This window comes from Manis pentadactyla, chromosome 4 (genome assembly GCF_030020395.1).
Source record: "Manis pentadactyla isolate mManPen7 chromosome 4, mManPen7.hap1, whole genome shotgun sequence".
Classification (NCBI taxonomy): domain Eukaryota; kingdom Metazoa; phylum Chordata; class Mammalia; order Pholidota; family Manidae; genus Manis; species Manis pentadactyla.
The window spans coordinates 69,449,394-69,474,039 of NC_080022.1; the positions used below are offsets into that span (position 1 = coordinate 69,449,394).

The 24,646-nt window shown below is 32.3% G+C and overlaps 1 protein-coding gene across 16 annotated transcripts in view; it reads left to right on the plus strand.

Moving 5' to 3' along the window:
• Positions 1 to 24,646, plus strand: part of ADGRL2 (adhesion G protein-coupled receptor L2) — a 591,965-nt gene that overhangs the window by 518,075 nt on the left and 49,244 nt on the right. For all 16 annotated transcript variants that reach the window (XM_036890112.2, XM_057500358.1, XM_057500367.1 and 13 more), the window contains 2 exons: positions 14,258 to 14,367; positions 20,467 to 21,267. In XM_036890112.2, the coding sequence (XP_036746007.2) occupies positions 14,258 to 14,367; positions 20,467 to 21,267 (911 nt within the window). The remainder of the gene's footprint in view (positions 1 to 14,257; positions 14,368 to 20,466; positions 21,268 to 24,646) is intronic.

Here is a 24,646-nt window from a genome sequence, read left to right on the forward strand (position 1 = left end):
GGTATAGCATTATGCACTGCACATGGTTTAGAGATTCTTAAAACACCCACTAACCCCTCAAAGATAGTATAATCTGGTGAAGAAGATGAGAGACATTCAGAGGTGACCATGATACCACATCTCTCAGACAGCACAATAAACTTGCAGAAACTGATGAACAAGGGAAAGCAATGGGGTGGGAAAAGGTACTGAGCACTGAATAGAACTGTTAAGGGAGTTATTCAATTTCTGTCCTCACCCTTTCAAACTTTCTAACCTATACAGCCTTTCAATCAACTTTCTTCTTCCTTTGAGCATTGTGAAGTATCTTGCACTTAAGCTAGCGGGGAAAAGATTGTTCAAAGATAGTTTTCGTATTTCCCAAAACCATAGAATAGTTCTATAACATTGTATTTTTCAAAATCATTTTTAGCTAATGTTAATATGGAAAACAACACTAGGTTTTTAGACCCTTCATATCTATTAACTCTGATACAGTAAGGAATTCTCTCTTTTTCTATAGCAGAGAACAATGATACATAATTTCATACCCATTTGTTCATTTTCTTCTGAATACATAATTTTGGATGTGGTATGAATATATGTTTTCAAAATTGTAATTATTTCTACACCTAGGATATAGCAGCAGATGTCTTATATTACTGTTTTTGGTGTCAGAATCATAGATGGATATAGCACCATTTTTTCTTTCATTCCTCCCCCCCTCCCTCCTTCATCCACTTCCTGCATATCTATGTATCTGTCATCTATCTGTTTTTAGATAATTTCTTACCTTTGTGACTGAGATGCAGCAAGAAATCACTTTTTCTCTATATGTGCTTTAAAAAAAAAAGGCACTTTGAGTAATATGCTGTAGACTGAATGCTTATAAGTAGGTGTTCAGTTATCTAGAATGCCATCAGCAATGCCTTGTTGCTTTCTTATCAGCTACTTTCTGCTGTCAACTTGGCACTTATTTCAATAGAGAAGGATTTGTGTCAAATGTAATGTCTTATTATATACAGCTAACATGGGGTTTTTAATTGTGCAAACACATGAGACTCCTGCGGTGATAGTCAATTTGATAAAAGATGAATATTTTGTCGTGATTAAAGATTAGTTCTGATTTTTCAGAAGTAAGCCAGTGAAATTTGCCATAGATTTATCAGTCAGGTGAGACTCCATTCATTTTAAGAGTGTATGAACCACAAAGTATCCACCTGTTTATAAGTCTCTGATGAATTTGGTTGTTTATATTCAGATTATGGGTATTAAGGATTGTTTTTAGCCTTCCACACCTGCTCTACTGCTAAGAGTATCCCAAGAGTCTGTGGTTCCAGCTTTTTCCCTCTTGTTTTTCATTTCTTGTCTCAAAAATAGTTAGGTAAACATCCGTACAAAATTTCTATAGGTTTTTATTAAGAAAATGACAGTTATTGTGTATCAACAGGACACCAAGTTTTTTCTGTGATTGAAAAAAAGAAAAACCTCGATAAGAAGGCAAGTAATTATAGTTTCTTACTACACTGATGGACAGTGATTGCAGTGTGGGGGGGGCTTGATAATATGGGTGAATGCTGAAACCATAATGTTGCCCATGTGAAACCTTCACAAGATTGTCTATCAGTAATACCTTTGAACATTAAAAAAAAGAATTTAGATATAGAGCACATGCTCCCAGAGGAGAGCTCTCACCTTAGACAGCTATATTACTAATGTAATGTAAAATATTATTAATGTAAGGTAGGGGTGGTAGGCATGGAGGGAAGCGGCTCAGTCTGTTAAAGTGCCTCTGTCCCCTGCAGTTTCTGTGCGGCCCAGAGAACATTTGTTTACCATTTACTCTTTTCATATTCGTGTGAATTGCTTCCCTTTTCCTTTGAAGTCTCAGGTTCTTACCCCCTTCTCCCTGATCCAAGATGACACATACACCTCATTCTCCCTGTCTTTGGAATCGATGTCCATACGTTCCCTGCACAGACTTAATTAAACTTCTTTTTTTCTTGTTAAAAAAACCCTCAACAAAATATAGAAGAAAGAGAATTTTAATTTAGAAAATATTTATTGAGTACTTTCTGCTGTAAACAAGACTAGGCATTCTGATGGATTTAAAAGAAACATTTAACTGGAGGTATTAGACTAGGGTTCTTGGAACAATAAAGGCATTGTATGAAACCTGCTAATAAAGTGCCCAGCACTCTGAGGCATTTGGAAAGGGATATGAAAAGCATAAGGAGTTTACAGCTTAATTCTAAACATGACAAATACTTGGTGAGTTCAATAACAACTAAAATGCAAAATATAGAAGAGATGCCACAAAGCGGAATATGATTAGTTGACAAATTAATTATGTAGACAGTTACTGCTGTAGAGAAAAGGAGAGAAGGGTCACTTCAGGTTCGGGTAGTCAGGGAAGAATTTAATAGTGTTTGTCCAGCATAGTTTATACTTTCCCCTTTAGTGATGCTTCCTGCAAATATGTGCACCTCCCCTCATATCCAAGTACACAACAAGTAGTTGCTACTCTTAGGCTTGCATGGAGGACACCACAATGACTTCAAAGACACCAGTTCCTCAGATTAGCCTAGTGCTCTAAGCGCTACAAATGTTCTACCTCAGAGACTTAAGGTCCTTCAAATGGTTCTTTATACTATGGAAGAAATAGTTCGAGTGTACATAGTAATTTCTGTGAGAATTCAGTTCAAATGTATCTTTCTAGATTAGAAGGAACAGCATAAACATAGATAATGGTTTTTATGGGACACAAAATTAAAATTAGCTAATTAATGGGAAGTTATTGAGGACTTTCTGAATAGTTGCAAAGCACTTTGTTTTAAGAATGAGAGTTTTCATTTTGTTGACCCTTTGGAGAAATATTATCGCTGCAGATTTCCTTGTCCTACAACATTATTAATTCATATCATTAAGCATTACTCACTCATACTTCTGCATCCCCTTTTACACAATGTTTTCTTACATATTTGTTAAAAACTATGTCACATATTTTACTACCAAAATATTTTATAAGTTGCATGTGGAAAATAAGTTACTTTAAAAGTAATAAGAAAAGTGTATTTAGAGGAGAAATTTTCAATGAGGAATAATAGCACTAAAAGATGTGAAAGATTTTATACCAAAAGAATTCACTTCAGATAAAGAAAAGCAGTGCTTTCTTGCCTCTTGATTTAAAAAAGGGCACTTTTAGAATGTAACCCTTTTAATTAAAAATATGGAAAACTTTTCTCAAGTGTACTAGATACTTCAAAAAAGTTGACTATATTTTAAATTTTGCATAGATGGAAAAATTTTAGAAGCCACACTATCAAAAGTCATGATTTTATTTCTATGCTGTCAGTCTGATTTGAAAAGGAAGTTATGGGAACATTTTTTGCTCTGCTGTAATCAAAGTGAGGTCTGTAAAAGTGGAAATTAAATTAGCTGTTCATTAGACTAGATAATTCATTTGTTTTATATGCAGAGATTTATAATGCTGACTAAATGACACCCCATAAAACATCTTGGGAGGCAGAAAAAATATTTATGGCATAATTTCTCTTTATCAAAATCAAATTATAAACCAAGGGAGTAATTTTTAAGGTGAATTAAAAATAGCAGCAGCCAAAATCTAGTTTGCTCATTTTGCCCTAAAACTCCTTTTAGTTTCAGGTTCTTGTGCATTATTTCAAGCTCTAATCCTCTGAGCAGGGTAATTAAGGGACCAGAAAAGCCATTTGTGAAAAAGAAGAGCCATAAGGGTGAAAATATTTCTTCACCGAATGATTTTTAAGAAGTAAATAATTACAAAAGGAAAAGATTTAGGATGACCAATCTAAATCTGAGGATAATTAGAAGGAATAGAGTGTGAATATCAAAATGCTTGGCATGTACACTAATTCTCATTTCATAAAAAGACTAATTAAATATTTAGAAACCAAAAATCCCCTCACAATTTGAAGAAAAATAACGCATGACAAAAGGGTCTGCAACTTTGCAGATAATTAGCAAGGGTGAGAGGAAGGAAAAACATCAGATTGGCTCCGAGGCTCTGCAAGGTCATGTCTTATTATGCTGTGTCTTTTATATGGTCTGGTAACAAGTTTCTTGCTAATTTAATCTAACTAGGGCATCCCATAGCGATTTCCCATTTCCCTTGTTAAAAATGTGATAGTTTCTTCAAGTACAAACTGTAGTAGGTTAACATTTTTATAAATAATTGCCCCTAATTGATACAGGTCATAATATATATTTTTTAATTATTAAAAGCAGAGGACTTAAAAATTTGGGCCCAGAAATGATATTTTTTAAGTTTTCTTAAAGTTTAAGATGTATTTTAAATTATTTCAAAATTTCCTAGTTTTTATTCCCACTTAAATTATCTTGTTCCTTTCATTAAGCTGTTAGCCTGATGACCCTATGAATGAAACTTTGTCTCAGTGGCATGCTTTGTAAGTAAATACTTCTTATTTTGCTAATAAAAGCAAGTACATTTATGTTGAGTGTGCATTTCTGCAAACAAGAGATTTTGTGCTGGATTAATAAGGCTCTGAGTGAGTCCAGCCTAATTTACATTAAGCTGACCCCAAGGTCCACTAAAAACTGCAAGAAACTTCAAAGGTTTCTAAAACATAGTAAGCTGTTTTTTAGCAAACCAGCATTGCCATTTCAAAATGCTTATTTTAGTAATTAATGTGGAATATTTTAGGAAATTTTTAAGGTTTATAAGATGCAAATTTAACTCTAAGTATTAAGTATGCATACTTTGTGGTTATAATTCCTGACACAATATTTTATTCAGAAACAAAATGATTTTGGAAGGTACCACTTTTACGTTACTGCTTTCAACATACTTAAAAATAAGAATGCTGGACAGGAGCTTAAATAAGATACTGTTGTTAAGCTTTTGTTGACTTGCTTGTTGGATACCTGCTGTTCATTATTTCACTTTCTATTTCTGTTACATACTATGCACTTTTTCAAATAGGCTTATATTCATATATTGATAGTACAGAAAGGTATTTTGTTTTTCCTTATAGTTATTTAAATAATTGCTTTTATCTTATAACTACTTTTTCAAATGCTGTTGTGAAAATTTAATCACAGTTGAAATTTTTAAAAAAATCAAGATTGTCTTCTTTATCCATTCATCTACTGATGGACGCTTGGTCATGGGGAAGACAATACAGCTCAGAGAAGACAAATAGGGATTCTGTGACATCTTACTAAACTGATGGACAGTGGTGCAATAGGGTATGGGGGGACTTGATAATAAAGGTGAATGTAATAACCACATTGTTTTTCTTGTGAAACCTTCATAAGAGTATATATCAATGATACCTTAATAAAAAAAATCATGATTTATCTTTAAAAATTTGAAACACCAATATATACAAAACTGAATAGAATAGAAATAACATTTTAAAATTTTTTTCTAAATTGTATATCCATACATGCACCAATATTCAACCATATTTTCCTAGAGATTCTGGTAGTAACTTTATTTCAAGTGTTTTAAAATACATTAAGTAGCACAATATCCTATAAAGCTTAGAAAATAATATCCTAATGTTTCTAAAGAAGTAAATAATATATGATGGATAGAAATCTTGTAGAATACACAAATTATTAAATAAATTATGAGAACATAGTGATGTGACAAATGGGAACATTACTATAGAATACCTCTTTTTTACCATATTAATTACACACCATTTAGCTTCCTAATGTTATGTTTACCTAGCAATTAGTTAGGCTCACAAATCATCATTAATAAACATTTAAAGAAAGCAGGATCCACTTTCCTTAGCTGTACAGAAGTTTTGATGATAAAAGAGCATTTCATTATACAATAAAAAAAAAGGTTTGATTAACATACAGTCCGGTTTCCCTCTTCATCTGTGAGGGTGATTGTAACTTTGTATCATAGCATAACTTTTTTATTCCCTTGGTTTTTTTGATTACTGGGCTTGAGCATATCTATTTGCATCGGAATTTACCTATTCATGTTTTAAGGTAATATGCTATGTGTACAAAGTTTCACTGTAAATTTGTGCTAAAAAGACCAGGGTTCTAGTACCTAAGAGTACTATGTTACTTGGTCATGTGGAATCATTAGTGTTTAAAATAGTTATTTGGGAGCTAAAGAGCACTTTCCCCCTGCGCCTTTAATGTATCTATCTCCTAAGTATTGTATTATTGGCTGTCATGATCATGATACAAAACCGTATCTGAATTGACAAAATTCTCTCAGAATCAGATAAAGCTGATTGAATCAGAATTGGATGTCTGGTATTTTCTACTGTGTTTATTTTTATAGTCAGAAAGAGCCAGGTTAATCATTCATCAGCTCATTCACTCAAAAACAATTACTAAATTCCTATTATGTGCCAGGTGTATAGTAAAAATTTATAGGTTGACACAGTGTACTTTTCTTTCTTTTTGTTCTTTGCCCTTTGTGGTAACATTTCTAGTATTTTTTTTTAAACTTGAGTATTTGAATAGAATAAAATGTACTAGGTTTTTTTTTTCAGTAATTTTTTAGTAATTGATCAAGAATGAATATTATTTCTTTTCCATTAATTAGACAGTGGATTCATATTGCAGTAATTCAACTGTAGACATTCTGTTCATTTAGAAGATATAATTCCCCACGTGGATCTGGTTTAAACTCTTCCAGGTTACTCCTTGTGAATGTTCTGCTTATATTTGGTCCTTTGGAAAGAAGTGTCATTATGTGATACCTTGGTACCTGGAAAGTGTTTTATCTCCAAAAAGTGAGCAGTTTTAACTAAGAAAGAAAATTGTTCAAAAAAGAAACAGACCTATTATTGCTAGTATTTTATAATTGAAGTTTAAAAATAAGGTACTGATATTGTTGAAACAATTTTCACTGAACACACAGCCTCAATAAGGAATTGGACTAATTCTAGAAGATGATGACAAATTTCAGCAAACATTAATTTTTAGTTTTTGTCATTTGTTCAAGTCGGTAGATTTTGCATTTTCAGTTTTCCTTAGAACTGTGGTGAATAATGGCCCCTGGCAGGAGATAATAAAATTTTCTTTATTTATATTTTCAAGCAGAAGCTTCCATTGAAAATGTCACCCTATGGCCTGGAGACATACTAGTGCAGGTTTCAGGGGAGATGCAATAATAATGCAGTGCCATTGAGACGAGGAGTGATGGGACAGTGAAGAAGTAATTTAAGGAGAAAAAAGAATGTACCAAAGTTTTATTGTAGCATATCTAATGATCTGCTGAAGATTCCCAGTGGGTTTGGAGCATGACTGGGGAAACTAATGTTATCTTGCCAAAACAGGAGCCCCTGCTTAATCAGCAGAACAACACTATTGATTAAAACACCTCTCACAATAGATTATACATGGAATCTCATCTCCATACTTTGCACTTGGTAAAGTGTAATAATAAGCATAAGATAATCAAAAGAAGAGTAATTTGTTGTGCATTGTACAATTCAGAGTTGGAAAGGGAACAAATTTGCATGAATAGTTGAGCCTGTTTTTAAAGCTGTACAGAGGAAATCATAGGCACAGTAAAAGGACTACTCTGGAAGAATACAAGATGTTCTACCCTTTTAAGATTTACAAACCTATGTTCATCTTATGTGAGGGACTACTTGCTATTGATGTTTTGTTGGTGGTGGTAATTCATATTTGTTGAGACATTGTGCAGAGAGTTTGCCTGCATTATTCCATTTAACCTTATCAACAAACTTCTGAAGAAAGTATTATAATTTACAGATGAGAAAGCTAAGGTGAAAGGCTTTTAATATATTGCTTACAGACTTGCACAAATAAGTAGCCAACCTGGAACTTAAACCCCAATTCTTTGTGATGAAAGATACTCTGCTTTTAAACATTAATGTTCTGAATTAGTGAATCACTTTCCTTCTGAACAGTCAAATGATATGCTACATTGTTGATTTTGATACCATTTATTCTCAGATTATAATAAGTAATGTGTGCATTGTGGCTTCTTTCATTGACAGTTTTAAAAGATTAAGGAAAAGCAACATATTAATAGTTTGTTTGCATTATTAGTATTTCATTAGTGATGAAGTGATACTGTTCCAAAAACAAACAATATTTTTTCAAAATACTGCTCTTAATCTTTACATAACAATTTTTAAGTAATTTTCATATTCTAGTATGTAAATGGTAATACACATTTATAAAATGCTTTTTCATCAGTTACACTTTTTTCTTGGCAACATTTATGTTCATTTAAAAATATATATTGTAAATGCCTTAAAAGTCAATATTGAAACCTGAGAACATTGATTAAATCTGGAAGATAAAATATACTGTTTTAATATTTTCTTACATCTATTAGTTGTGATGGTTGAGATATTCACTAAATATCTCTTAAAATATTACTCTCCTACGTATTGTTCATAAACCTGGCAATATCACTGACTTTAAATATTATACTCTGAATTTTGCTAATAAGCAAATATATTGGTATTCCATTGTGCATGGGAAGTAACTAATAAGCTATTATTTCCAAAATTATGTAGTTTTATTTCCTTTGGCTTTTGAGATTTTTATTTGACCTCATTCCCAAATAGAATTTTTCCCACTTAAGAGTAGAAAGACTTACAGGAATGAGTTTTAAAATAATTCTTAAAATGTAGGGCTTTTTGCTCTACTTAAAGCAGCTTGATGCCCTATTAAGCAAGATTAGGATTTCCTTTGTTGTGGTTGATGGGTTTTGTGATTCAAATGTATGAATATTGTCAGAAATAATACTTTTATTCTGGTGTTTAAAGTTAATAATATTACAAAGCATTTATTATTGGATTTATTTTATTAAGTGTATGGAATTAAGTTGAGGGGTGTACTTTATGTGTATTTCAGATTAGTAAGAAAATTAGAGGAAGAAATATTTAATATAAAAAGTTGCTGCCCTAAGATAATGTATAGAAGTAATATATCGGTTATGTTTTTTTGATAGTGCTTTTATCTTAACTCAGTAATGTGAAATAATTATTAGTCTTTGTCTTTCTATTAGCTAACTTCTAGGAATCTTTTGGAAATGTGGTTAGAATATTAAAAATGATTGTTTAGAATTTGAAACTGATGAAGTGCTCATATACCTTTGCATTTATTTACTAGGTGGTGTTAAAACATATATTATATATACCCTAGAAATTGCTTAGGCATTATTTGCAATGGCTACCTTTGTGCTCCTTGAGTTTTTCTCTAAAAACAATTATCTATTATATTATTGTCCTATAGTTAAGCCACTTTATTAAAACTTGTTTGAGTAAATCAGTCAAAGGTTGGATATAGAAAAATTTGCAACAGTTACAGTGGATCGTTTTTGTTGTTATTTTTAATAGCATTCTTCTTCTAGGGAACATAGTATATTTTCATAGGTAGTCAAAAATTTTATTTCCAGATTCACTTATGTTACACATTATCATTAGCTAACAGATTTTTAGGGAAAGATTATACTTTCTCCCTGTTGTCAATAATGGGCTTATATGTGATGAGTACATGTACTTAGAAATTGTATTTATTTAGATACTTCCATGTTAGGAAATTAGATAACTAGTTTGCTAACACAAAATTAGAGCAACTAAAAACCTTGATTTTTATGATTAAAATTAGCAAAAGACGATATGTTAACATTGTAAACTCTGTTATGTTTTATCAATATGCTTTATCAATCATACTCATCACTTAATTATTTTTCTATTTCTTTTGTATTTTATTAAGATTTATAAAGCAAAAAGCATGTGTTTCCATATATATTTATCCTTTACTGAAGTATGTAAACTTGTCTTGTTTTAATCCTGTGGTACTCATCCATCAGAATCACCTGCAGAGCCAGTTAGACCACAGATTGCTGGTGACTCACTCCCTAGGTTTCTCAGTCTGTTGGTCTTGGGTGGAGCTTGAGAATGCATTTCTAACAAGTTCTGATAGTTGATGCTGGTTCTGCTGGTGTGAAAACCACATTTTGAGAACAAATGCTTTATTCTTTTCTAGCCCATCTGCATCTTTACAAATGTAAATAAAATAAGAGCAGTTATTTAAAAGTTGAAGAGTTTAGAAAGTATCTAGTATCAATTTTTTTATATGAAATGATTGTATTTCCTTCAAGTCTTAATCAAAGGTTAAAAAATCCTACCTTTCTCTTCTGCCTTGTTTTCATACATGCTCTATTGTTATACTTAACATTTAAGAAAAGTGATCATCTTTGACATAATGGATCCACATGGTATTACCAAACTCTACTGATAATTTAAATTGTTAACATAATCGTGCCTTTAATAATAAATATTTTTGTCTGTGGGGGAAGAGGGAGAAAATCATGGTAGGAATTGTGCCCAAGGTTGAGGACACAAACTGAGTACCTTTCCTTCCTTGGCTCTTACTGGAAAAGGTCGTACCTTTTCATTTTCATTATGATGAAAACTTGAAGCAGAGAATTTACTTAGCTTCTGTGTTTAACTAGTTGCTTTCTCTTTCTCTGCCTTAAATGACATGAGTTTCCAGTTTTACATCATTATCAACAGTGTGTTGGTTAAGAAGTTTTCAGATTTTTCTTAGCCCTGACAGTTCACATTGGCATTTGCTTTCTCCTTGTGTCCCTACACTTAGTGTTTTTGGAAACTTAAGGCTGCTTGTCTCATTCATAGAGGAATGTATATAATCTATATCTTATTTCCATTTTTTTATCCTTTAAAAGCCTAGGTTTCCTTTCTCCTGAATCAGAATACTAGTATGCAAGTCTGATAGTCTTATTCTTTTTACAATTGTGTTCCACTTGTTGCTGATGCTTTATTTTAGCCCTCAAATTCCATTGTTTCTCAAGATTAATTTTTTGCAGTTCAGACATATAAAATGAACATTTTCAACATCTGGGGAGGCCATGAGTTCTAGAAACTATGTTATTTTACTCACAGAAATGCCATAAAGTCTCCTTACTTCCAACTGTACATTAAGAATATAGACCTGAATTCTTAATGAGTGAAATCATTTGATACTTGTCTTTCTCTCCCCAGCTTATTTCACTGAGCATAATACCCTCTAGCTCCATTCATGTTGCTGCAAATGGTAGGATTTGTTTTCTTCTTATGGCTGAATAATATTCCATTGTGTATATATACCACATCTTTAGCTATTCATCTACAGATGGACAATTAGGTTGCTTCCATTTCTTGGCTATTGTAAATAGTGCTGCCAAAGGGAAAGGGACTGGGGAGGGTGGGTGGGAAGGGAGGGAGAAGGGGAATAAGGGGCATTATGATTAGCACACATAACGTAGTGGGTGGGGGACACAGGGAAGGCAGTATAGCACAGAGAAGACAAGTAGTGACTCTATAGTATCTTACTACACTGATGGACAGTAATTGTAATGGGGTATGTGGTGGGGACTTGATAATGGGGGGAATCTAGTAACCACAATGTTGCTTATGTGACTGTATAGTAATGATACCAAAATTTAAAAAAAAGGATATAGGCCTGAAATTAACACTTATTGCTGTCTTAAAGTGAATGTTTTGTGAAATGTGATTATTAAAATAAAAAATTAATTCGTTGATAGGAATTATGGTAATTGCTTTTGACATTCATTTGAACTTGTAATTGTGGTCAGATGACTGATACAAACTTGTTCAGCAAAAGAGTAAACATGAGCAATTATTTTTCATTTTATGGTATTGGTACTTAAAAAAATATAATGGAAGCAGGAATAGTCATCTTTTGTGTACTTCTTGCAAACATACTGACATTGAAAAATATGAAATAAGAGATACTTCAGTTTTTTACATACAGAAGAAGGTAAAGGCAGAAGATAACTATTTTAGGTGAATAAAATACCAGAAACAGAAATAAAAGTACTCTGGGGAAGATGGACCAGTAATCTATAGACTATAGACCAAAGTTATTTTCTTTCTTTTCTTATTGAAGTACATACAATAAAATCCACAAATCTTAGCATCCAGGCTGATGAATTTTGACATGTGCATACACTCATACAAAATCACACAGTTCAAGATCGCAGTCTCACTTAATTTTAATAAAAGATATTTAAAATATCATATTAATACCACATTTCTTCATTTGATCTTCTACTGGAAAAAAATGGGTAATGTTCAATGCATTTATTTTTGAAAAATGACCCCAAGTCCTTTGAACCACGTGCTCCTTCACCTTGGTCCAAAGTCCTTCATGCTCTTGTCCATTTCAACTTTGAGTGCAGTCTGTTTTCTTTTGGTGGTATGAGAGGAGGCTTCAGGGGGAAGGGGAGGGTGAGGAATTATACAAAAAGTTACAAATGGAATTGTTATGTAATGGGATGTATATAATGAATATGTTTTAGATACATATTAAAGCAATTTGAAAATGGCAGAGTTTTATTGAGTGGCTATAAAATGTGTAATGAGAAAGTATATAAAAGGGATATCTAACTCACAGGATTTAGATTTCTTTGTGTCTGAAAGATGTGAGGATGAGATAAAGGGAGGATCCTTGTAAGTATAAATAAATACAGTAAGGAAATAAAAGGACTTCAGTTTTTGATGGGGATCAGGTAAGTGGTTGAAGATTCCTAGGAAGGAAAGAACTTTTAAAAAGTGATGAACTTTCTTGTTGGTATACATTTTATGAAAGAGGAAAATGAAATACTAGTTGAAACATTAGATACTGATCTATTAAGAAATCTTAAATACATCTGCTCTGTAAAATTTTAGGATATAAAATTGATTCTGTGATTCAGGTTAAAATAATTCATTCACACTAAACTCAGAACCATCAGCAGTTTGTTCAAATGACTGAACCAAGTTAAGAGAAGTACAAAAAGAGATAAAAGATGATGTTGAATAAGAATGTAACACTATTATTTACATTATACATGCTTTTGAAATTATTTTATATGGTATGTTTAAAAATTACAGCATAGAGCATTACTGATTAATTGTGATAAAAGTTAGTTTAATGTTTGTACAAGCAATATTAGTTATAATTTATTTAATTTTTAAGACTTTTGTTTGAAGTTCATTATATATGCCTTGACCTGTCAAATTGGATTGTTAGATCCTAAAGTTTTCAGGTCTTGCTACTCTTTAAGGAAGAATCAACATGGTTTGAGTTGAAATGGCTCCAAGGTGCATGACCTAGCAAACATACCACCTTCCTTTAGTTAGCTGTGCAAAAAACTGGACTGCTTTTTCATTCTTTATTGGCCATTTTATAGTCCACTTATTTTATCCGCTATAGGATGTCTGGTGTTCAAATTGTTAAATAAATTTTGTTATAATGCTCTTGTTCTGCTTGCTTTGGCTTCTTAATTTATGTACTATCAGAAAGTAAAATAAAACCTTGCAAATGCTGGGTTGTAGTCAAGTCAAATTATAAAGGAAATAGTTTTTGCCTGTACAAAGCTTATAAAAAGATGACTTGGACAAATTCATAAAACTTAAATATCATCTCACCTACGTTTTAATTCTAGTAATCTCTATGAATTAATGACAACACAAAAATAAGCAAGTACTTCCAGTATTAATTTAGCCATCATGTTAGTGGCATTCTTTTTAATGTTTTATTTCAGGGAGAACTGATTCAGAAGAACCTAAATTCACAGTCACATCATATGAGCAGTATAAGCACACTCATCTATGAAAATAGCAAGCATAACAACAATGCTTAGATGCTCAACATGTGCCAGGCACTGTGCCGGCTTCTCTAAATGCATTGTATCATTACCAGGCCATAGCATGGAGGGTGTGATCTATTAGTTTGGTATCTGGTAAAGAGTGTAGAAAGTCTCTATAGTAGAAAACACAAAACTGAATTTAGAAGATTAACTTAAAAATTTTGTTTTTCAATGTGTTGCTAAAACAATTCTAATCTATTCAATTTATGACTCTTATATTCAGTCATAGCACCATTTTTTAATTGTAATCTTCTTAAATATGGTGAGTATCCTGCTAAGTTTTTTTTTCCTTCTCAGTACATGTTGAATATGTTAAAAATTCCAATTGAAAAATATAGTAGACTAATTGAGAATTGTTAGCTCTTTTCTTTTTACTTTGCATTAAAATTTAGAGTGACCCAAGATACAGAAACACTACAACATCAAGAAAATACGACTTTTGTAACTATTTATTAATGAAGAGCAACCTATATCGGTTGAATTTTTTGTTTTGTGTTGCAAGTTGCTTACAGAAAATAAGCATTAGTTCTTGTATTGTATTCCTTTAGTAAAAATAAAATATTTTTTTAGACAAGTTTGATTTGTTTTGTTTTCCAGGTGCAACAATCGAACACAGTGTATAGTAGTTACCGGGTCAGATGTATTTCCTGATCCATGTCCTGGAACATACAAATATCTTGAAGTCCAATATGAATGTGTCCCTTATAGTAAGTATGAAGTCTGTAGTTTTTACTTCCTCCAGCATTCCTTATTGATGCTGAAACTCTACACATGTGAAAGAAGCATATGTTTATGGCCTACACAACCATTATGCATGCAGAGCACTAACAGACTCAGGCCTCCAATTAGCTTCATGAAGTGTGGAAAGAAGCCATAGTGTGGTGCTGGCCAAGTGTCTGTCTGTGTTCTTAAGTGTTTGGCTTTTAAGGCTAGTGTTTTTCCAGAAAACAAACTTGAATTAGCTATTCAGTAGGTTAGATAGAAATCTGTACTTTTGCCCAATACCAGTTGCTGACAAATTGGTTTGGCTCACGGTTTTCTAAAGAAGGAATTGACTTTGGTTTTAATCCTGAGCTACTTGAATGGCTACCTGCTGCTGTGGTAACTTCAGTGCCTGGAGAAAGCAACCATTGTAGTAACAGGCACGTGCTTGCCTTTTTGTTCACTTGTCCTTAAGGGAGCATTTCTTTACCAGACTCAGTGATAACATCTTAACACTAAATAGAATAGATGTAATAAAACCTTGCATGTATTTATCTGTTTTCAGTTTGGCAACATCCTTTAGGTTCTACAAAGGAATATACTATAATTGGAAATTTTGTAGGTAGACTTCAGCTAATGATGTAATTCTGTGTAGCTTTCCTCTTAATCTCAGGGATCATACTTCTAAATTGTATTGTACACTTGCAATAGAAAAAAACATTTTGGACAACTAAAAAGTTTCACTATATTATTTAATTTTCATAAGCTAATTTGATAGTGTGCTTGTCTTCTTTTAAAATTAAAAAAAGTATCATGTCACCTATTAATTCATAGGCATTTGAATTATAAGTTCTTTGGCAGCAATTTTGTTGATTTGAGTTAGCTTTTGTACTCTTCCTTCTTAAAAAAAAAATGGATTCAGCTAAATAATGAAATTCCTTATTCCTAAATAATGAACTTCAAAAACTGGATCACTAATTCTAATAGAATCATATGTCCAAACTATCAATATTTCTAAAATCAAAGGGCTGAATTCTGAAGTACACTATGTCCTATATGGTAGTAATACATTCTTACACATTCCGTGAAGGTGTTGTCTCTCTTGTCTGCCCACAGTTTTGATAAATTAGCTTTGTGTGGGTATCAGTTAAAGGCCAAACACTTGATTATCTTTTCTTTTCATCCCTGCTCTGTGTTCCTGTGTTACTGTGAAATGGATGCTTTTTATATTTTTATATTTCACTATTTTCTATACCATTTGTAGGATTGGATGCCTACTGAGTGCCCTGATCTTTATGCCATTTCTCCTGTATGTGGTGTTGGTGACTTACATAATCATTCTCCTGTACCACTAGAGGAACATTGTATTCTTTTGAGCTAACCAAAATCTTGTTCCATAAAGTCACTTTCACTTGAATTTAGCATGGTTTCTGTCTTCAAATTAGAAAAGGAATACAGCATCCATTCCCAAACAGTGGAATCAGTCAGAGCTGCCAAGAATTGTGTCTTTCTGGAGCCAGTTCCTGTAATCTAGTCTATAGACCAAGAACAGTGTTAAGCAAATATTATTTTCAGACTCTTAAGTTATTTCTTGCGCTGTTAAAAAAGGAAAATGTGGATATCTTCTGGAACATCTAACTTTCAAAATTTTACTTTTTCAGTTCTCCAGAAGTATTGTGTATTGTGCACTAATCTTGCAAATAGCTAAACTCAGAGAAGTATTTGTTCTTTTTAGTTTTTGTCATTAAAAAAAAAAAGCCCAGTAATTTGCTGTTACCTTCCTAGATGTTTGCACGGGGCAGAAATAAGTCTGTGGCTTTTTAAAAATTACTTCTTGCTGAAGAATAGAAGTTGTTATATTTCCTATATACCGTATAGTAGTGACACACTATAAACTGCATGATTTTCACTAACATAAGAACAACACAAAGGCTCTTTTTAGATCGTTTTGATCTTATGTAGTACTCTGTATTTCCTTATCTCTTTTTCCTATTTCCCTCTCTTTTGGTTTTTTTATGCTTATGTCCATTATACTCATCCTTTATACTTCTATTTTAAGCCTGTAGCTTTTACCTTCTCTTGTTTTAATACCTGTTTTCTACTTTGTAGCTTTTGTATATCCCTTTTACATTTACTTAACTGATAAAAATTGTCACCATTAGATATTTAGTCTCTGTCTCTTACCGTCTGGCTTTATGCCAGTTTCTATCCAGAGTCAATTCTCCTGGAGTCTGTACATCCCCAACTGTTCCTTTCTATTTAAAAAAGTTATCTCAGAAATTTTCCATGATTCCTGAAAATAGTATCATAAATTTACTGAAAAGAGCCCATTAGAAATGCTGTTGTTTTACTTTGTATGTTTATAGACAGGCACATTCTATGTGACCTTTATACTTGCCCAGATAATGTTTGTGTCAAAAAAGTATCTACCCAGGGCATCCTTCATCATTAATGAAAGTGTTAGTGATTGAATGTGTATGTCATAAATAAGTCATAAAGTTCTTGTAGGATAAAGGAGAATAATCACTGGAATTTCATATCCTACAGGCAGTATTTGGTTTTGATTTTTATACCTCTAATTTCAAATTTTCATTAAATTATAAAAATTATACCATAATTTTAGCTATAGGTTTTATCTGATAAGAAAAAAGAACCATTAACTATGATTATATCATTTTTAATAAATTAAAGTGAGATTGTTCAAAATGAAATAGTGTGTCACTTCAGATACAGAGTATGTAGGCTTAAGTTTGTTTGGGTCAATTTCTTGTCTTATATATCCATGTTGTCCTCCACTGATGGTAGTGGGTCATGTATGTATGTTTGGTCTATAGAATAGTAAATGTATTGTTATGAATTAATTCATACAGTCTTTTAAATTGCAGTATACATTTAGCATGTGATGAAGAATGCTAATTTCATTAATTTTTTGTCTTTTTATATTCTTCTGGGTTGATAGAATTTTGGCTTATTTGACAGATATTTATCCATTGGGTTTTCATAAAAATCATAATGTAAGGACTTTTGTTTTAAATATCCATATCATGATTCATCAATCATCAAAGGTTTTATTATTTTTTATTTTTACATTTGGGTGTTATTTCTTGGTTTTCATCAGAATTATAAACTATATGCAAGTTATGTTCATTTATTTTCTTTAATATGTTACATCAGTTAAATCACAAATGAAGACTTCCATATTTAATATTTTGCTCAGTAACTGCACTGACTGATTTTGTTCAGTAACTGCATTTTAGTGCATCAAATGATAAAACCCAGCCCTTTGCAATTAATGAGAAAAAAATGTACTTTCTACATCTTTTATTGAACTTGTTTTAGTTCTGTTTTAAATACATAAAGTTTTAAAATGCATTATCATGCCTGTCCTTTACATTTAGTTGATTTATTTCAGTAAAGTCATCCTCTCCTAAATAAAAGAATATAGCTGTATGTAAATACAGCCTGAGCAGTCACAACCCTATGATTTATCTTATCCTCATTTTCCCATCACACCCTTCTGTTGTTGATTTTAAGCTTCACTAAGTAATTTTAGGTCTATAAAATAGAATTGTGTATTATGTCAGTAAAATTGAATTTCTTCTTTTTACTGGATAATAGAGTGACAAAATATAGAGCAAGTATGTTTCCTGAAAGTGATTAAATAGACCCAAGTTGGATGGGGGAGGTGTTGTCCTAATGCAGAAGGTTATATTTGTGTGATAATATTTCTCCCTAAGGTATTTCAGGAGGTCAGTATTTAATCTTGATGAATTATTGTAATTCAAAAAAAATTAATCAAGCTAAGACATCTTAATGAAATGTGCAACTACAATATCTTGGAGTAATCTGTGTGGACCTACAGTATTATCACACCCTAATGCATTTTAACAAGGGAAGAGGGAGAATCACAGACATTAATCCAGTCACTTTATGAAATTCAGGCAACATACTTCAAAGCTTCCATACAGTCTAAAATAGTACTTTATTATAGTTGGTAATCATTAGAATATATTTACCAGCAAGAATCTTATATAGCACCCTTCCTAACTGCATAATGCATTTCTTTAAACTTCTTGGAGGGATAATTTTTTTCTTCACTATTTTTACTCTACTAATCAGGTTTGGTTTATGAAAGCCTTTACCTTTTGTGGGGTGGAGTCGAGGTTTTTGCTCTGAATGCTCAGTATGACTGTTGTTGCATGCTAGCTTGCTTTCTGTGTCAATTGATGATGGTAGACAATGTCATAATAAGCTAACCATAATTCTTTCTTCCTTTTTCTCCTTGCCTACTGTGCTTGCTTTTTCCTTGTATGTATTTTGTTTACTTTTTTTAATAGATTTAGAATTACAATTTTGAGATATGTGATATAGAGAATTTAGTAAGAATTTTATCATGTAAAATATATGTAAAGCTAAATAAATAAATAAATAAATTCTTAGTGGGGAAGAAAGGCACTACCTTACTTTACCATTGAAATCCCTTTTGGGGTGGGAGGGGAGATTTATGTATTTCTGAAAAGGAGGCATTTTTTTAATGGTTCAGATGAATTTTTCTAGAAAGAAAACAATAGAAAAGCAATTAAAATGTACTGAGATGCATTATTATATATTTTTCTTACATCAGTATCTTTGAAAAAATGTTAAAATACAACCATATCAATATTCATTAAATGTGACCTAACTGAGTTGACCTTTCTAAAAATATATTATCCTGTTGTTATGCTTACCTAATTTAGTCAACTCAATAATGAGTCCGAATTGTAAGATAAATGGGGATGATATACATATGCATGCATTTGTGTCTATAGTATACATATATAAAGTAAAACTTAATAAGAATGCTGAGTGACTGGAAAGGCAAGAGTATGTATACCGTGCATTAGTGAAGAGTTTCATTATTTATTCAGGTACACTAAGTGAAGCAACATGCCAACGTATTTGTATTGCCTCCTTAATCTACTAAAATGATTGATCTATGTTCTTTTATGTAACTTTAGAATCTTTCTCCTGCTAGGTTTTCCTGTTGTGTGTTTCTCTTTATCCAAAGTAGTGCACCTCTTACTCTTTCTATATTTAGCATCTATTACGAATTCATTCTTAGACTAATAGTCAATTTATTTTAATCTTTTTTCTCTTTTCCTTGCATTTTTTTTATTTTTCTTCCTATGCTTAAAATAGAAGTGGAGCAAAAAGGTAAATAATGTATACAGTCTGAACCCCAGCTCCCTGTTATGTGCCTTATGGATGTTACCTACTCCCTTCCCTTCCCCCACAATACTCCTAACGTTAAATAATCAGCAGGATCTCATAAACGCAACTCATAAAGAAGTCGACTGTTACATTGAAATTAAATGACTGCTGTATCTGGTGAAGGGGCAAAATCTCTGAAGTTGGTGAGGGGAGAAACTGTCCTTTCTCTATTTCTTTTTCACCCTTTATCTCTCTTTCTGAAAACCCTTGGATGTTTTATTATTAATGTGTCATCTTGCCTGGCTTCCAGATCCCTCTCCATAGCATGCCATGGTTACAAGGGTCTACTGGTCGTTTCATCATTGTTTTCCTTGTATTTACTTTTTTCTGCTCCTAATTACATTTTCCAAATATTTATGTTCTTTCAATTGAAGCACCTTTGTTTTCAGTCTAACTTCTGTAGACGTTCTAAATGAGCTTTCACACTGAGTTTTCGTTTTATTTGCTTTACTGTGGTGGTTTGCTTTAGGGGTTTATAAGTGGGTTGAGGGGTGGGGATACAAAGATTGGATTAAAATAAAGTACTTGGTACAGGGCTATGCACAAAGCTCAAGTTTTAAAGTATAAATGACCAAATTATAAGATAGAAACACATATCAAAAATGTAAACTGTCAGCTCAATTGTGAATAATCTTACACTTAGATTTTTATTTGTAAAAATGAATCCCAGACATATTGTATGTAGGTACATTGATGTTGGTAACTTGAGGAAAGAGTGTTAGTACTTGTTTTGTTATAATTGAATGTTAATTAAATGATTTTTTTCTCTTTTGATTAATGACCACTAAAACTTGTGTTTATCTGTGTAATTTTTTAACTTGACTTTATTTTTGTCTTTTTTCTATAACTGTTAGTTTTTGTGTGCCCTGGGACCTTGAAAGCAATTGTGGACTCACCATGTATATATGAAGCTGAACAAAAGGCAGGTGCTTGGTGCAAGGACCCCCTTCAGGCTGCAGATAAAATTTATTTCATGCCCTGGACTCCCTATCGTACTGATACTTTAATAGAATATGCTTCATTAGAAGATTTCCAAAACAGTCGCCAGACAACAACATACAAACTTCCAAATCGAGTAGATGGTACTGGATTTGTGGTGTATGATGGTGCTGTCTTCTTCAACAAAGAGAGAACAAGGAATATCGTGAAATTTGACTTGAGGACTAGAATTAAGAGTGGAGAGGCCATAATTAACTATGCCAACTATCACGATACCTCGCCATACAGATGGGGAGGCAAGACTGATATTGACCTAGCTGTTGATGAAAACGGCTTATGGGTCATTTATGCCACTGAACAAAACAATGGAATGATAGTCATTAGCCAACTGAATCCATACACTCTTCGATTTGAAGCAACATGGGAGACTGTGTATGACAAACGTGCTGCATCAAACGCTTTTATGGTCTGTGGGGTCCTCTATGTGGTCAGGTCAGTTTATCAGGACAATGAGAGTGAAACAGGCAAGAATGCAATTGATTACATTTACAATACCCGATTAAACCGTGGAGAGTACGTAGATGTCCCCTTCCCCAACCAGTACCAGTATATTGCTGCAGTGGACTACAATCCTAGAGATAACCAACTCTACGTGTGGAACAATAACTTCATTTTACGATACTCTCTCGAGTTTGGTCCACCTGACCCTGCCCAAGGTAAGGTTTGCTTGTGAATGCTGTGTCTTTTGTGAACCGCTTACTTTTTAAGACTTCTTGCGTTTTTGTTTTTGTTTTTTTCCCTTTTCATAGTTAAACCTCAAAGGATAATGGTGTGGCATTTCATCTTGTCACATACTGTGTACATTCTGGCCTTATTTTGGTCCATTTGTTTTTCTGAATTTCTTCACTTAAATGTTAATGTAAAAAATTGGTAGCATTACTGGTCAATTTACTTTTTCATTGCTAAAAATATAATACTAACTACAAACCTGTTCACTTTGTTTTGTTTTTTGTTTTTTTTCCCCCTACCTGACTTCTGAATTGATTACAATCTATGTGCAGACCTTTTAACTTCTTGGCGCCAGTGGTTAAGGGAAATGTGTGTTAGAAAGTCCTCGGAGAGTTGCTAGGCTCGATGTACAGTGCCAGGCATAAGTGTTCTGAAGTTTTGGCATCTGCTCTCTGGATGGGAGGGAGTAAGTCATCCAACATCTTCCTAAATCATCATGTAAAATCACACATTTGTTTCGATAAATTAGTGATGGTTTTAAGTAAATATATCTGTGACTTTAGCTGTCACACATGAACTGAACAAAAAATGACCCCAAGTGATGATTTGTGAGGATGGATCTTATATAACAAAAATTGCAGTTTTGATTTGTGCTCTCTTTATAGGTATTTTTATAATTACCATTACTTCAGAAAGTAATGTGAAGTTTTTGGAAAGATATTTTAGTTTATCAGGTGAACTCAGTTCTGTGGGACCCAATTTTTTTAGGGTAAATGAAATGAATATTTCATTAAAATAAGATTACCTCATGCATGATAAAAGAGTAACCTATTAATATATTATTATAGAGCTTACACTAATTAATTGAATATTTCTGTTTTAAATATCTGAATTAATATTTCAATTTACTGAGTTAATTGGAATTTTCAAATTATTGAGTTATTTCAAAATTTTAGGAACCAGAAAGTTCTTTGGAGTAATTAATCTCTTCAACAAAGTTTAAAAGAAATGAGTATGTTTTTCTTCTGTTAGACAATATACACCCACAAACTTAAACATAACTACATATACTCACACGTATATTAAAATACTGTATGTTTCAAGTTCCAAATATTGTCATAGGATCAGGATCTCAAAGTAGAAGTCACAGCTTTTTGTAGTTGAACTTCTAATTTGAGTCATTACAGAATACCAAAATAGTGTATTTTTTGCTCATAAATAAGAGCAATAATTTTATATTGACTTAATGCAAGGCCCTTTTTCTTTTATTCATGTATGTCTAGAATTTTTGGCTTAAAATTACTCCAGTAACGTCCCGTTGTTAAATTCTCAACACTTAAATCTCTAAGGGCATAAAAATCTTTATTGGTAGTATCTCAGCATCATTTATTTTTCAATTTAGACTTAACTTTTTCTCATGAGGCCAGTCAGCATTTTAGGGTGTTTCCTGTAACTCAGTTATTTTTCTAAAAGCTAGTGCCATCTTTCTTTATCCTGTAGCTTTGTCAAAGAAAAACTACAGGAATTGACAAAATTTGACATTGTACTGATTCTTGTGTTAACCTTCTTTGCAACCTGTATTACCCTCACAGCTGTTAGATTTGTCTTGGGTGGCAGTAAGTCTCTTCTCTATTAGAAAAAAAAAGAAAATACTTTTAAAAATGCAAATTTGTAATCAGGCAACACCTGAAGGGTTATGAATAAAGTTGAGTACAGAATTAATTCAGGAAAGAATCATTGCCCTATCTACTTGTCACAAAGTTCTTTATTGAATACAAGATGAGTAATAATGTCATTTTACACAGGCTTTATTCTAGTAAATAATCGATCCATTTCAGATGAAAAAATGTTTGATAATTTAGATGCCTTTTGGAAAGAGCAGTTGAGAAACTGAGATATATTTGGTAACTGTGTTCCTAAAACTGTGTTTTGTTACCCAAAATAGTCATTCTTAAATATTCCCAGAAAGTGAAAATTCATATTGACCACTTGTTAAACCCTTAATGGTAAAGTTTTATATGACCTAAATTTATCTTGCTGTTCTTTGAACCATGTTGTCTTATTCTTTCTCTCCTTGTAATTTATCTTCATATGCTTAGAGAAACTCCTGTCTCTTTCATCCAAGATACATGTTGATATCTATCTGCATGTAGATGGGACCTTAGAAAACTGTATCAATTGAGGTCAAACCAATAAGCCACTACGGGCTTTCTATAAGCAAGATCTGAGAAACTGATAGGAAAGAGCAATCAGAAAAGGCAGGTCTTTGTCTGTCATAAGACAGTGATTGACTGGGTTGGTTGTATTCACAATCTTATGTACTCTCTTTGCTACCCTGCACATTGTCCTGTGAAATTACCCACTCCTTTCATTTTTCATTGTACTGTTTGATATTACATTAGCTTCAATACTTTTTGCCATTTATAAATTCAAGCCTTTTCCTTTCTAACAAGGCAAACCTATTATTTCTCTGCCCTGATCATAGTTTTTAAATACATTTTTAAAAAATTTTTAGCTTTATGTGATCTCTGCATAGTTCATTTGCTCCATTCCCATACACTAAAGTCTTTTTCTGTCACTTCTTTCCTCTCTAGATTGGGCTTAGGAAAAACCCTTTTCAGTTCTATTTTAACTCTTTTCTGTTTCTTAATCTGAATTGCTTTACATTTACTGAATCGTCTGCAAATTTGATATCCTAAATATTATCAAAAAATATTGTCTTGTGTTTTGACAGTTCTTGAATATTTGTCTTAATTATGAAGTATGACACTTCATTAATATGAGGAAAAATTTTATCAAGAGAGTCAGTTTATTTATTTAGGAAGTGTTTAATATAGAACACATGTTTTTTGAAACATTTTTCCACTGATAATGAAAGCTCAATAAAAGATGATCATTATGTTCAGACATTGAATAAAGGTTAATTTAATGAATACACAGTTTGATTTAACCAGGCTACAGACTCACTCTAGCTGGAGTTCATTCAGTGAACAATGCATTAGTTCTTGGACCTAGGTGAACAAAATACTTAGCTTAGCTTAAATGGATATTGTCCTTAAATCCTTTCATGCAGGAAAAAGCTAGTAATAAATAGCAAGTCCTGCCCTAGTAAATTGAACCATTTTGTACGTGTTTGTTGAAATCTTCATGGGTACCTCTTAAATGTATTTATTAGCATTTTATGAGCACTGTTTTTAGGCCTCTGTACTCAAATAATAAATAGTAGGTGGAATGCTAAACCAGGTTAATCTAAATGCTTGATACGAATTCCTGATAACTATGGGATAGAGCTCTGTAAAATAAGGTTTGGATTTAAAATATAATTCTTTTGTGAATTGCCATGTTTTCTATTGCTATTTATATGAT